We start from the raw sequence: 14,375 nt of genomic DNA on the forward strand, positions 1-14,375 counted from the left end.
GTGGTCAGACTTGAAGATTGCTGTACACAAGCGGAAACCATCCAACATGAAGGAGCTGGAGCAGTTTTGCCTTGAGGAATAGGCAAAAATCCCAGTGGCATGATGTGGCAAGTTCATAGAGACTTATCCAAAGCGACTTGCAGCTGTATTTGCCGCAAATGGTGTTTTTACAAAGTACTGACTTTAGGGGGGTGAATAGTTATACACGCTGAAGTTTTCTGTTATTTTGTCTCATTTGTTGTTGCTTCACAAGGAAAAAAAAAATCTTTAAAGTTGTAGGCATGTTCTGTGAATAAAATTATGCAAACCTTCAAACAATCCATTTTAATTCCAAGTTGTGAGGCAACAAAACATGAAAAATGCAAAGGGGGTGAATACTTTAGCAAGGCAGTGTAGGTAAGCCTTACGATTTAATTTTTTTTTTAATTCTAACAAAAAAATATTTAAATCACTCATAGTATTCTGAGATTTACCAAAAGGAAATTCTGCAAAATATTTCCAAAATTGTGGCTTTAATTTGATCATTGACAAAGCATTAACAGTAGAGCAAAAAGTAGTGGAAATCCTTCTATCTTAATAAAGTAATAAAAAAGACAGAAAAATCATCTTACCTGGCTATTTTGGATTGTTCCCAGATTTGAGATAGGACTTATGGTTTTAACAGAACCAGGCATCTCATACAACACTTGAGGCCCTTGCAAATTTGCAATTTTGTTTTCATTCAACTGTTTATTAAGCCAGGATATTACTAGAAGAAATGATTGACAGAAAACGTCTATCATCACCAATGTAAACGTTTATCATCACCAATGTACTGGACACAATCTTACAAAGAAAACAAGGATTCCTGTCGCCACCAGTAACATTTATTGTGGATATCAAAATAAATAAATAAATATATATATATATATATATATATATATATATATATATTTTTTTTTTAAATAACAATCAGGACTAAGATGAAGCTAACAAGGGGCGGCTGGGGCCTTGGGTGATAGAAAGACTGCCCTCCCCCTTATTTTTAACACACACCAGAGTAGCAACTTTGATCCCAGAAAGAGCAGCGAGTGTGGTCGCATAAGATTATACCTTTGCAGGAGCCGTGTGATACAGCAATAGGCTGCTCAGCTCCTATCTCTGATCCCTTCTCCTCCTCATTGACAGCAGCAGCCTCGGAGGGACCTGCTTGGCTGCCTGCTTCCTAAATGCCTGACTGAGGGAGGTAATTAGGGGGATAAGGTACATAACTAGAATCATTTGATGATGTTGGTGCTAAATAATTATTGAGATTATGACATGTAATTATTGGAAAGAGGTAACCTATACTAATGTAATTGAATGGGGATGCTGAAGTAGTTAAAAGCATTTATACCGAATAGCAATAAAAATACTGTATTATATGGCAGTCATTGATGCCCTATGATGTATAGGGCTGTCAATAATGTCCTATGTATTGTATGGCAGTCACTGATGTCCTTTGTACTATATGGCTGCAATTGATGCTGTCTGCATTATATGGCATTCACTGATGCTTTCTGAATTATATAGCGGTCATTTATGCTGTTTACATTATATGTCAATCATGTATGCTCTCTGTATTATATAGCGGTCAAAAAGGTAGAGGTTGATTACTATCAACTGTAGGGGGTCTGAGATGAATCTTAGTTCTGGATGATAGAAAGCCTAGCTTCACCCCGGATACTTAATATGACTAGTTTTTGGTTTCATAGGGATTAAATTTGCTTATGTGTCTCCCCAGTTCTCACACGTTTTAGCAACATACCACAAGTTTAATTAAATTAATTGTTCACTTTCACATTACAAAGCCTATGAGAAGACAGAAACTATGGCCCAATTGCTATATGGAGGCAAGTCTTAAAGAACAGGGAAAGTGAACAAGGTCTATAAACAGGCAGGTCTCATCTGCTAGTTTTGCTGTTTTTCAATAATTGTGTGTACCCAACAAAAAAATGTTTTTCGTGACATGGGTTAACACTACAATAGTCCGGGTCGAAGCAGTGGTGTAAAAGGGGTATAAGTCATTAGTTAAAATGCACAGACACACCAGATAAGTGCCATTTCAGCACCTAGTTCTAGAAAAAGCAACACGCATAATGTATGTTCAAATTGTCATAATTAATCATAAACTACTACACTATTCTCAATAGTACATAAAGATAATTGCCAGTTCCTTTACTGTTGATTTCATGTTTTTACCTTTGCTATGTGTACTTCTATGAAAATGGTCATATGATGCATCTGTATAATCTATACGTAGACGTTAGGAAACGTTATTACAAGAAACATAAAATTAGAATAAATTAAAGTAGGTTCATTTCTTACAAACAAAAATGTAACATACAGATTATTTATTGACAAGTCAGAAAGGTCACCATTTTTAAACACAAAGTCATACACAAGGCACTCTTAGGGCATATTTACTAAGGTGCAGGTATTAATAAGTGGAGATGTTGCCTATAGCAACCACATTACTTCAGTGATGGAATACAGATCTTATTTCCAAGATTAGGCTGCTTGAATAATTGTAAATATCATAATAAAGTATCAGCACAAACTACAAAAAGTAGTGGAAATGTGATCTACACCAACAAACCTGTAAAGCACAAAAGAACGGTAAAAAAACATGTCTTGATAAAGGCCCAGGCCAGGGCTGAAACATGTTGACAACAGGAGTGTGAGTAGTTATTTACCTATTGGATATTTCAAACAAAAACTTTTCTGCTGCTTTGGAACTTTTAACCCTCTTTGCCGATTTTTGCTGCTATTTTTCTATTTGTTTATTTTATGGATGGACTCCATTTTAAGTGTTCATGTTTGTGATTTTTATTAAATTTGTGTACCACCCTGCTTCCACTTGAGGAGAGTGAGTTTCTTTGGGGAGCCAACATTACCACTTTATGAACACAGTCCGGGAAACAGAACTGAAAGATATCTTTATGGGAGTATCATCACATCGAGCACTGTGAGTTGGGGTACCCATATTTCACTCCTCTCCATACTAAAGATACCTTGATGTGTTTAACACCCACCTTGCGAGTGTGAGTTCTTGGGTACGCTTCATTTATATATATTTCCATCCTAAAACATCACGCCGGGCGTAGTTCAAGTGGGCGAGGCCACGGCATTGGGCAAAGAAACCTTGATGGGCTTATAGCTTCTTAATCAAAGTGTGAGTGGGGTACGCTCCTAAGCCAACTCTTTATCATATAAAAAATACACTAAGAACTGTGGATACATAAAAGGAATCTACTACACATTGGTCTTTATTTTTATTCCCTTACATGTTACTATACTCTGGAGAAATTCCATCAGAACATTCGCTTTGAGGACTCCATCACAGGAACCTTCATTAAGGGACGTTATGGTGATTTTTATTTGTCTATAATTTTGTGTTAAAGCGCTGTGGTTATAAACACAGATCTCTGATTTTGTGGTAATATTTGTATGGTTTGTATGCATTTTTTCCCCACTTTATTATGCAAAAATAACCCAGCTAGAATAAGAGGTCACTTAAGCCCCTTTCATACATAGCAACACTAACCAGGTCTCGCTTAGGTCTGAAAGGCGCCAACCCGGGAACATGGCCGCCGCCACTGCTATTGATCAGGGTTTTTCCCAGGGAGATAACCCCGGTTATGTGTGAATGGTGCTACCCAGGAGTTTACTACCTACTGGGTCACACATAGAAGCTCCCGATTGGCCGGCCAGGGCTACCTGGAGGGGGCAGGGCATCCTGCTAGAGTCCGTGCTCCAGTGTGTATTAGATGCCAGCACACCCTAGCTACAGAGACGCTGTGAGGTCTGTTGGCTGGAGAAGGGGTGTGTTATTTCTTCAGTGCGCCGTGTGCGCGTGTGTGTGTGTGTGTGGGGGGGGGGGGCTGCATGTCTAAAAAGGGTATAACATATTTACGACCATGGGCAAAATTAAGTGAAAACCAAGTCTTCAGTGTTTATAACACATATTCATAGGACTAAAGCCACACATCCTGGGGCTTCCGTGCGGAGGGTAACGCTGACATTACCCTACAGAAACCTATGGGCTTCTCTCCGCATTTGGGCCCTGCAGTGGAGAGTAATGTACCTGGTAAGCCAGGAGCCAGTGTTGGGCAGGGATCCGACTGTGGCCACGGGTAAGTCACTGGATAAGACCCCCAGGAGAAGCCTATCATAGCTGAGAGGCTGCCACTGCATGGGCTCCCTCCTCTGTAGCTTAGTGAGGGATCCAGCTGTGTGAGCGTCTGTGGCGTGCTGTCCCCTCACCTCCACCTCCTTACCCATAGGCTGCCGGACACATCACATGCACACAAGCCCAACCCTCCTCTCACTTCCTCAGGCAGTACTGGTTGAGACCTGGTGACAGCCGCTGGGGTGCAGTTAGTACATATGCAATTAGTATCAATGCTCTAAGTGGCGGAATGTACCACAACTGCTTGGCACATCCCGCCCCACATGTCTAACTGGAAAAAACATACATATATCTTAAACCTAACAAACAAGGACAAAAATCAGAAACGTTATTGCTAGCAATAATACCATAACAAATACTTTTGCCACTTACCATTCTCATTAGTTTTCAACAACTGCTTGCTTTCTTCTAATTTCTCAGTTGTGTTGTCTAGTTGTTCTTGTAATTTCAACACCTAAGAAATGTATATTCGGTAAAAGAACTTGTGAATAGCCTAACAACCGATCAATAAACAGCAGGCAAAACAGATTAATTCTATATGTTACACACATAGGTAGCCTATCAACTGGTGTAACAATTGCTCTATTTCTACTTCTCTGTGCAATGTTCCACATTAAACAAAGTAGACATTTAGCAAAAGAGATGTAGAATGTCAGATCTTCTGATCTGGTGACCTCCTACATATTTGTATGTGTATATGCATAGCTTTATATTAAATATTCACCATCATATACACTTCTTTGTAGAGCAAATATATCAAACCTTTCACTAAACAATATTTACCGATAATTATTTTACTATGAAATGCTCCATGTCAGCCATTACAATGGGTAGTTTCTCTAAGTTAAGCAGAGACTGGTTAACAAAAATAAAAAATTAAAAGACCCCCAGACCATGTTTGAGACTGCATATGTTTCAGACCGCTTGAGAAGTTTATAAAAAATAGGAGAACAGTAGGAAATATATATATATATAAATATATATATATATATATATATATATATATAAACTATAAAGGTCCACCAGTAGAATTCTTTGTGGAACTACTTAAACTTGTATTAACCAAGAATTACTTCATGTATGATTCAAAATTCTACCTGCAAGTGGCGGGTTGTGCGATGGGGTCCAATGTGGCCCCATCGTACGCCAACGCCTATATGATTATGGTAGAAAAAGCAATGTTCCACAACTGTAGACACCTCAGGTTGTACCTGAGATACATTGATGATCTTTTGATCTTCTGGACTGGTACTGAGTCACAATTGAGTGAGTTAATTATGAACCACAATGCGACTGGACATGCAGTACAACTGACCTACACCATTTCCCCTACTACAGTCCATTTCTTAGACGTTAATATCACAATGTCACATGAGGGCATTAACACATCCATTTACATTAAAGAAACAGACAGAAATACTATACTCATGCATGATAGTTTCCATCCCCAGCCATTACGTGATGGGTTACCTTATTCACAGATGTTAAGAATAAGGAGAATTACCAGCGATCCTTTACAAACAATACACGACATGGATGAGATGGTGGATAAATTCCGTAAAAGGGGATATCCACGTAAATTATTGGAAAGAATAAAGGATAAAGTGCTTAACACCCCTAGATATGATACACTACACACTAGTGGAACACACACAGATGGCCAACAATTTCTGCCGTGGGTCAATAGATTTAATACCAAAAGCAAATTTACAAAACAATATGCTAAAAAGTTTTGGCACATTATTAACACGGATAGAAATCTACCAGCCCTCACAGGTACTAGACTCCTTCCCTGTTATACTCGTGGCAGAAATCTTAGTGATCTGCTAGTTAAAAGGGATATCACTAAACTTAAAAAGCAAGCAACGGTGTCACATTTTCTTACTCAAAAGACTGGGTGCCACCGTTGTTTGGGATGTACTACATGTAGATCGATCATACCAGGAGACTCATTTATACATCCGTATTCCGGGAAAAAATACACAATACGCTATGCCCTCACATGTACCACCAAATTTGTCATCTACATTCTGTCTTGTCCATATGGCCTCAACTACGTGGGCAAGACAGAAAGACAATTCAGGGAAAGAATGGCAGGACATCGATCCGCCATTAGGGCAGCACTTGAGACCGGGACCAGTGACCAGCCAGTGGCCAGACACTGTGCAGAGGCTAATCACAGTATAGCCAGTATCAAAATAAAATTGATAGATCATGTGCCAATGAATCTGAGAGGTGGAAATAGGAAGAAAAAATTACTCCAACTAGAAAGCAAATGGATTCATATATTGGAGACACTAGCCCCAAGGGGACTAAATGATTCCTTGGGTCTACAATGTTTTTTGTAGATATAAATGTAATTAATCTTATTTCCCTTTATCTATTAGGGGAGAATTCTCAAGGAACTCCCGTTTAGGTAGCTGCTATTCTCTATTACATATAGCCTCATCCGTAGCTATATGATTTGTTCTTTATTCCACCCTAATTAGAATATGTTCGAATAGTCTGTGTTTTAACAATGTTTTTAACATGTTTGTTTTTTTAGATCACGGGTATACTAAGCTGGGAAGTAATCTGATTGGTCGCTAGGAACGAGCCCCCTCCTATGTCGTCAGCAACAGGGAAGTGACGGGGAACCCATAAGGCAATCAGCGGCAACCAGAGTGTATAGCTATGGGTCTAAAGCCAGCCGGACAGGTTGCCTAGGTAACAGGCAAGCGATGACGGCGGTACGCTATTGGAGGACGGCGCACGCTCTAGACGTCACTGCTGAGACGACCGGGGACCCTGAGACCTTTCCATGCTGCATTAGACGCGGGAGAGAGGACTGTCAGCTGCGACTGATCAGGTAATTATGTTCATGTTGGGGAGGGTATATAAGTATTGTATCTATTGCACTGTTTTGATTGTTTGTTCCTGACGACGGGTTGGAGCCCGAAACGTTGAAATAAATAGCATTTTGCACGCTTTATACAAGTCTCCGAGTGCCGCCATTACGCTTCTATATATATATATGTGCTGCACACACAGATAACCCGACACTATGCATACAACTCACGTGATGTAACTGGAATGAGAACCTTCTGGCGACTGTACAGTGCAGCAGGAGTATACCGGAGGCAGGTGGGGAACAGCCACCAAGAATAGAGTGAGACAGACAGGCCTGATCTCAAGAATCCACCCGGTACTTACATTATATATACGTATCTACCACTCCTATTTATTTAAAATACTACACCATATGGCGCTTGTTCTTCTCCCCTGCCTCCACATTATATATATATATATATATATATATATATATATATATATATATATATATATATATATATATATATATATATATATATATAGGAAATCTGAGCTGCCATGGAGTATTTTGAGGAAATATAATTTGTGATCTTTCTATTAAACAGTTTTTGGCAGCCATTAGCAAACAGGATGTACACAAGGAATATAGGGAATATAGTAGAGAGTGATGCACAGTAAACTTATGTTGCATATGCTGCATAACCAAAAGTAAGTGGCTGTGTGGAGGAGATTGTTGAAAGAGGATTGAGCTACTGCGCAGACTCCGGTCTTCTTGTTCTCCAGGTAAGCTTCAAGCCCTATCCCAAGACCACTGAAACCACTATTGAGCATGTGCAGAAGCAGTCTCATCTGAACCGTGTAATACTGTGTTACAGCATCACAGCTACAGAGAAACCAGCGATTACCTACAATATGCAAGGATTCCAGTGTTCCTACATCACTACCCAGTACCTACATACACACCAAGGCTGGAGAGCTGTATAAAATTCTGCTCTGACGAAGCTCCACTTCTTCACCAGTGTACATGTAACAGAAAGTACAGCTGTACCTATAATCTTTCAATAAAACACTGGTTAAACAAGTGGGCTGTTCATAGCTTGGTGTGTGCCTAAATTCAGTTGTAATATCAACACCTGCACATCATCATTACCAACAGGTTATGAGCCCACGCACACAAAGTTTAAGTACACAAGTCTCAAACTACTAGGATGACCAGAGAAGCATACAGACTCCATCTTAAGCATGTGTGATGCAGACAGCCATAAAGCAAAGAGCGAGTACACAGACTTTTTCCTATACAATGTATCAGGTGTTTGTGACCTGCAGTAATACCAAACGCGATACCTGCTGTGCAGTGGTTGCTAAGCTAATGCGAATGAGCAATCCACGGTTTTACCGTACTGCTAGAAGTGATTCTCCAGCCTTATGACATTTGGTGCCCAAACAGGGACAACTTGCCAGACACATCCTGCACGGTAAGGACCTGCCAACGAATTCAGCAGCAAAGACCCATGGGAGCTGCGGTGACAGGCTGGTTTCCATCACTTAGCATGGTGCCTGGTGGAAGCCTTAGCCGCACAGCAGAAGGGTGAGTAGGGTGAACCGACCCAAGAATAATCGGTTTAATATTTTTAGTTTTATCCCCTCTCCTGCATTTGCACCAGCAGGGACAGAGTTAAGTCATGCTTCTCTGGGATAAAAACCTAATTGATTTATGTGCCTGGTTAAAACTGGCCCAGTGAAAACCTACGAGATTGTAAAGTGCAATTAAAGAAGTTTTTGTTTTTTTCAAACAGTATTGTGTTTGAAGCACACACACAGGAGTGGCTTTGCTATAAAGTCGCTATGTTTAAATAATGAAAGGAGTGATTTTCTTAACTCCTTTTCCTTGCTCTTTGCTTTTGTTTTCATATACTAGTTAGCGTTTGCTTCTCTATCATAAACCACTGTTAGCTAAGTTTAAATTTGCCACAAAACCTGAAGGCAGTATGGAAGAAATTCTCCAGGCTATTACAAATGTGGCCGCAGACCAGTAAACCCAAATAGAATTGATGCAATCCCAAATGCAGGCCTGCAGGCCCAGCTAAAAAGTAATAAGCTGCTGCATACGGAGTTGGTGCAGTTCATGAAAGCAGGCCAGGAGCCAAAGGTGTTGAAGAAACGGATGCCAACTGATGAAGTTTCTGCAAATTTGCACACCTCTGAAAGGACTGCAACGTTCCTGGGTTGGGAGAAGGAAGAATAAGCTGTCCCCATAGTTAACCAGGGAAGCTCAGAAAGCTTATAAATGACCTACCTGAGCACAAAGCCACTTCTTATACCCATCTAAAGGCCAGTAAACTTGCTAGGATAGGTGTGACAGTACCAAACAATGCTCAAAGATTCCACGACTGGCAATTTACACCTTCGGAAGCACCCCAAACCCAACTAGCAGAATTGGCCTGGCTGGGTAAAGACTTGTTAAAGCAAGAGGCTAATACAGCAAGTTGAGTGGTGGAGATAGTGGCCATAGATCACTGTATAAGTTGTGGACAGAGGAGTACAGAGGTAAGCCTGCAGGCTGACCCCCAAACCTTTGAGGAATTGGCTAGAGTTGTCGAGCGGTACCTCACATTTGGGAAAATAACAAAAGCGCCTGACTGGATCCCATGACCTGTGCCCAAGTCACATACCCGGGTTCAATATGATTTACCAGTTGCCGGCAGTCAATATACTGAAAGTGGCATCCCGGTCGACAGTATGCCGGCAGCAGGGCAAGCGCAAAAAGTCCCATTGAGTGCTCGCTGCGCTCACCATGCTGCCGGCTCGTCACAAGTTCTATTTCCACTCCATGGGTGTCGTGGACACCCACGAGTGGGAATAGTCCTGTAGTGACGGTATTGTTTGTCTGCATTGCCAGCTATCAGGATTTTGTCATCTGTATGCCCCTGCCAGTCATTTCCATTCCACCAGCTTGGGGTCACCAATACATACTGATCAAATTAGATTATGCTACTAGATATCCCAAGGCAATACCACCAAGAAATATTAAATCCAGTACCATTGCTCAGAAGCTGGTAATGCTTTATACCCATTTGGGCATACCTAAGGAGGTTCTTACTGACCAAGGAACTCCTTTTATGTCCAAATTGATGAAATAATTATTTTTACTACCAGTGTTCTTAGTGCTAAGAGTGTGCATCTGCATCGCTCTTCCTCCAGCATAGTATTAGAAGCCTCAGCATGATAGCACCTCTTGATATCTTTAGTAATAGGATGTGCAGTCCAGGTCCCCCCTTTTTCCACTATGTTTGTGTATATATTGTACACTGGAAGGCAAGGCTTCCTTCCTCTGTTAATGGCACTCCTCCCATTCACCCTCAGGTGTTTTAATTAGCTGGGTTCCTGCATTTCAGATCACACATTGATAAGGCCCTATTTAGAGGTAAGCCCTGAATACATTTATAGAATGTGATGGTATTAGGAATGTTAGGGACCTATGTGATGAAGTCACCTGGCCACGGTACATGGGCCCGCATATTTGCGCAACTGTGTGCTAAGGACTTCAATTATACACCATTTTAATTATGAGGGTTTATTTAAAATAAGATTTTACTTACCGGTAAATCTATTTCTCATAGTCCGTAGAGGATGCTGGGGACTCCGTAAGGACCATGGGGATAGACGGGCTCCGCAGGAGACATGGGCACTTTAAGAAAGAATTTAGTTCCTGGTGTGCACTGGCTCCTCCCTCTATGCCCCTCCTCCAGACCTCAGTTAGAGAAACTGTGCCCAGAGGAGATGGACAGTACAAGGAAAGGATTTTGTTAATCCAAGGGCAAGATTAATACCAGCCACACCAATCACACCGTATAACTTGTGATAACTACCCAGTTAACAGTATGAAAACAACATATCATCAGTGCAAGACCGATGCAACTATAACGTAACCCTTATCGAAGCAATAACTATATACAAGCCTTGCAGAAGAAGTCCGCACTTGGGACGGCGCCCAGCATCCTCTACAGACTACGAGAAATAGATTTACCGGTAAGTAAAATCTTATTTTCTCTAACGTCCTAGAGGATGCTGGGGACTCCGTAAGGACCATGGGGATTATACCAAAGCTCCCAAACGGGCGGGAGAGTGCGGATGACTCTGCAGCACATATTGAGCAAACATGAGGTCCTCCTCAGCCAGGGTATCAAACCTATAAAATTTTGCAAAAGTGTTTGAACCAGACCAAGTAGCAGCTCGACACAGCTGTAGTGCCGAGACCCCCCGGGCAGCCGCCCAAGAAGAGCCCACCTTCCTAGTGGAATGGGCCTTGACCGATTTTGGTAACGGCAATCCAGCCGTAGAATGCGCTTGCTGACTCTTGTTACAAATCCAGCGAGCAATAGTTTGCTTTGAAGCAGGGGCACCAATCTTGTTGGATGCATACAGGACAAATAGAGCTTCAGTTTTCCTGACTCTAGCCGTTCTGGCCACGTAAATTTTCAAAGCCCTGACCACATCAAGTAACTCGGAATCCTCCAAGTCATGTGTAGCCAAAGGCACCACAATAGGTTGGTTCATATGAAAAGATGATACCACTTTCGGCAGAAATTGCGAACGGGTCCGCAATTCTGCTCTATCCATATGGAAAACCAGATAGGGGCTTTTATGTGACAAAACCGCTAATTCTGACACACGTCTAGCCAAAGCCAAGGCTAATCACATGACCATCTTCCACGTGAGATATTTTAACTCCGCCGTTTTAAGTGGTTCAAACCAGTGTGACTTTAGGAAACTTAACACCACGTTAAGATCTCAAGGTGCCACCGGAGGCACAAAAGGAGGCTGAATACGCAGCACTCCTTTTACAAACGTCTGAACGTCTGGTAGAGAAGCCAACTCTTTTTGAAAGAAAACGGATAGGGCCGAAATCTGAACCTTAATGGAGCCTAAGTTTTAGGCCCAAATTCACTCCAGTTTCTAGGAAGTGAAGGAAACGGCCCAGATGGAATTCTTCCGTAGGAGCATTCCTGGCCTCACACCAAGAAACATATTTTCGCCATATACGGTGATAATGTTAAGATGTCACGTCCTTCCTAGCCTTTATTAGCGTAGGAATGACCTCATCCGGAATGCCTTTTTCCGCTAGGATCCGGCGTTCAACTGCCATGCCGTCAAACGCAGCCGCGGTAAGTCTTGGAACAGACATGGGCCCTGTTGCAACAGGTCCTGCCTTAGAGGAAGAGGCCACGGATTTTCTGTAAGCATTTCCTGCAGATCCGGATACCAGATCCTTCGTGGCCAATCTGGAACAATGAGGATTGTTCTCACTCCTCCTTTTTCTTATTATTCTCAACCCTTGGGTATGAGAGGAAGAGGAGGAAATACATAGACTGACTGGAACACCCACGGTGTCACTAGGGCGTCTACCGCAACTGCCTGGGGGTCTCTTGACCAGGCGCAATAACTCTGCAGCTTTTTGTTGAGGCAAGACGCCATCCTGTCTATCTGTGGCAGTCCCCACCAAACTGCAATCTGTGCGAAGACTTCCTGATGAAGTCTCCACTCTCCAGGACGTATGTCTGGTGAGGAAGTCTGCTTCCCAGTTGTTCACTTCCGGAATGAACACTGTTGACAGTGCTCTTACATGATTCTCCGCCCAGCGAAGAATTCTGGTGGCTTTCGCCATCGCCACTCTGCTCATTGTGCCGCCTTGGCAGTTTACATGAGCTACTGCGGTGACGTTGTCTGACTGGATCAGAACCGGTTGGTCGCGAAGAAAGGTCTCCGCTTGACGTAGGGCGTTGTATATGGCCCTTAGTTCCAATATGTTGATGTGAAGACAAGTCTCTTGACTTGACCAAAGACCTTGGAAATTTCTTCCGTGTGAGACTGCTCCCCAGCCTCGGAGGCTCGCGTCCGTGGTCACCAGGATCTAGTCCTGAATGCCGGATCTGCGGCCCTCTTGAAGGTGAGCACTCTGCAGCCACCACAGGAGAGATACCCTGGCCCTGGGGGATAGGGTGATCAACTGATGAATCTGTAGATGTGACCCGGACCACTTGTCCAGTAGGTCCCATTGGAAAGTCCTCGCATGGAACCTGCTGAAGGGAATGTTTTTCCCAGGACTCGAGTGCAGTGAAGCACTGACACCTGTCTTGGTTTCAATAGGTCCCTGACTAGAGTCATGAGTTCCTGGGCCTTCTCTATCTGAAGGTAAACCCATTTCTGGTCTGTAACCAGAATCATACCCAAGAAGGGCAGACGAGTTATAGGAACCAACTGTGACATCGGGAAATTGAGAATCCAGCCGTGTTGCTGTGACACCTTCAGCGAAAGTGACACGCTGTTCAACAACTGCTCTTTTGATCTCGCCCTTATTAGGAGATCGTCCAAGTATGGGACAACTGTGACTCCTTTCTTGCGTAGGAGCACCATTATTTCCGCCAATTACCCTGAAATTGGTAATGACAATCCTGTACCGCAATTGTCAGGTACGCCTGATGCGGTGGATAAATGGGAACATGAAGGTATGCAGCCTTTATGTTTAGATACACCATCAAATCCCCCCCTTCCAGGCTGGCGATGATCGCTCTGGGCGATTCCACTTTAAATTTGAACCTTTTCCAGTATAGGTTCAGAGATTTTAATTTTAAAAATAGGTCTGACCGAACCGTACGGTTTCGGGACTACAGCCAAGGTTGAGTCATATCGCCTTCCTTGTTGCAGGAGGGGAACCTTGAGGACCACCTGTTGGAGATACAATGTGTGAATTGTATTTAATATTATCTCCCTTTCTGGGAGAGAAGCCGGTAGGTCCGATAAGGAAAAACCGGCGAGGAGGCACCTTTCAAATTCCAGCTTGTAACCCTGAGAAAATTTTTTATTGCCCCGGGAACCACCTGTGAGTGAACTCAGATGTGGCTGAAGAGTCGAAGACGTGCTCCCACTGGGGCGGACTCCCTTAGCGGATCTCCAGCGTCATGCGTTGGATGTGGTAGAGGCCGGGGAGGACTTCTGTTCCTGGGAACTAGCTGTGCCCTGTACCCTTACCTCTGTTAAGAAAGGACGCTCCTCGTACTTTCTTGTTATTCTGAGACCGAAAGGACTGCATTTGATAATGTCGTGCTTTCTTAGGCTGTGAGGGAATTTAACTCAAAAGATCAGAATTACCAGCTATAGCTGTGGAGACCAGGTCCGAGAGCCCTTCTCCACACAATTCCTCAGCTTTGTAAGGTAAACCTTCCATATGCCTCTTTTAGTCGGCATCACCTGTCCATTGCATGTTCCACAGGACACTTCTAGCAGAAATCGACATAGCGTTGACTCTAGAACCCAGTAGACTAATGTCTCTTTGGGCATGTTTTATATATATATA

At 42.6% G+C, this 14,375-nt stretch overlaps 1 protein-coding gene across 2 annotated transcripts in view; it reads right to left on the reverse strand.

Annotated features, from left to right (window-relative positions):
- Window positions 1–14,375, reverse strand: part of LOC134893764 (spindle assembly abnormal protein 6 homolog) — a 331,182-nt gene that overhangs the window by 98,898 nt on the left and 217,909 nt on the right. For both annotated transcript variants that reach the window (XM_063913711.1, XM_063913710.1), the window contains exons 12-13: window positions 4,583–4,664; window positions 612–748 (exon numbers count right to left, since the gene is read on the reverse strand). In XM_063913711.1, coding sequence (XP_063769781.1) covers window positions 612–748; window positions 4,583–4,664 — 219 coding nt within the window. The remainder of the gene's footprint in view (window positions 1–611; window positions 749–4,582; window positions 4,665–14,375) is intronic.

This window comes from Pseudophryne corroboree, chromosome 1, assembly GCF_028390025.1.
Source record: "Pseudophryne corroboree isolate aPseCor3 chromosome 1, aPseCor3.hap2, whole genome shotgun sequence".
Taxonomy (NCBI): domain Eukaryota; kingdom Metazoa; phylum Chordata; class Amphibia; order Anura; family Myobatrachidae; genus Pseudophryne; species Pseudophryne corroboree.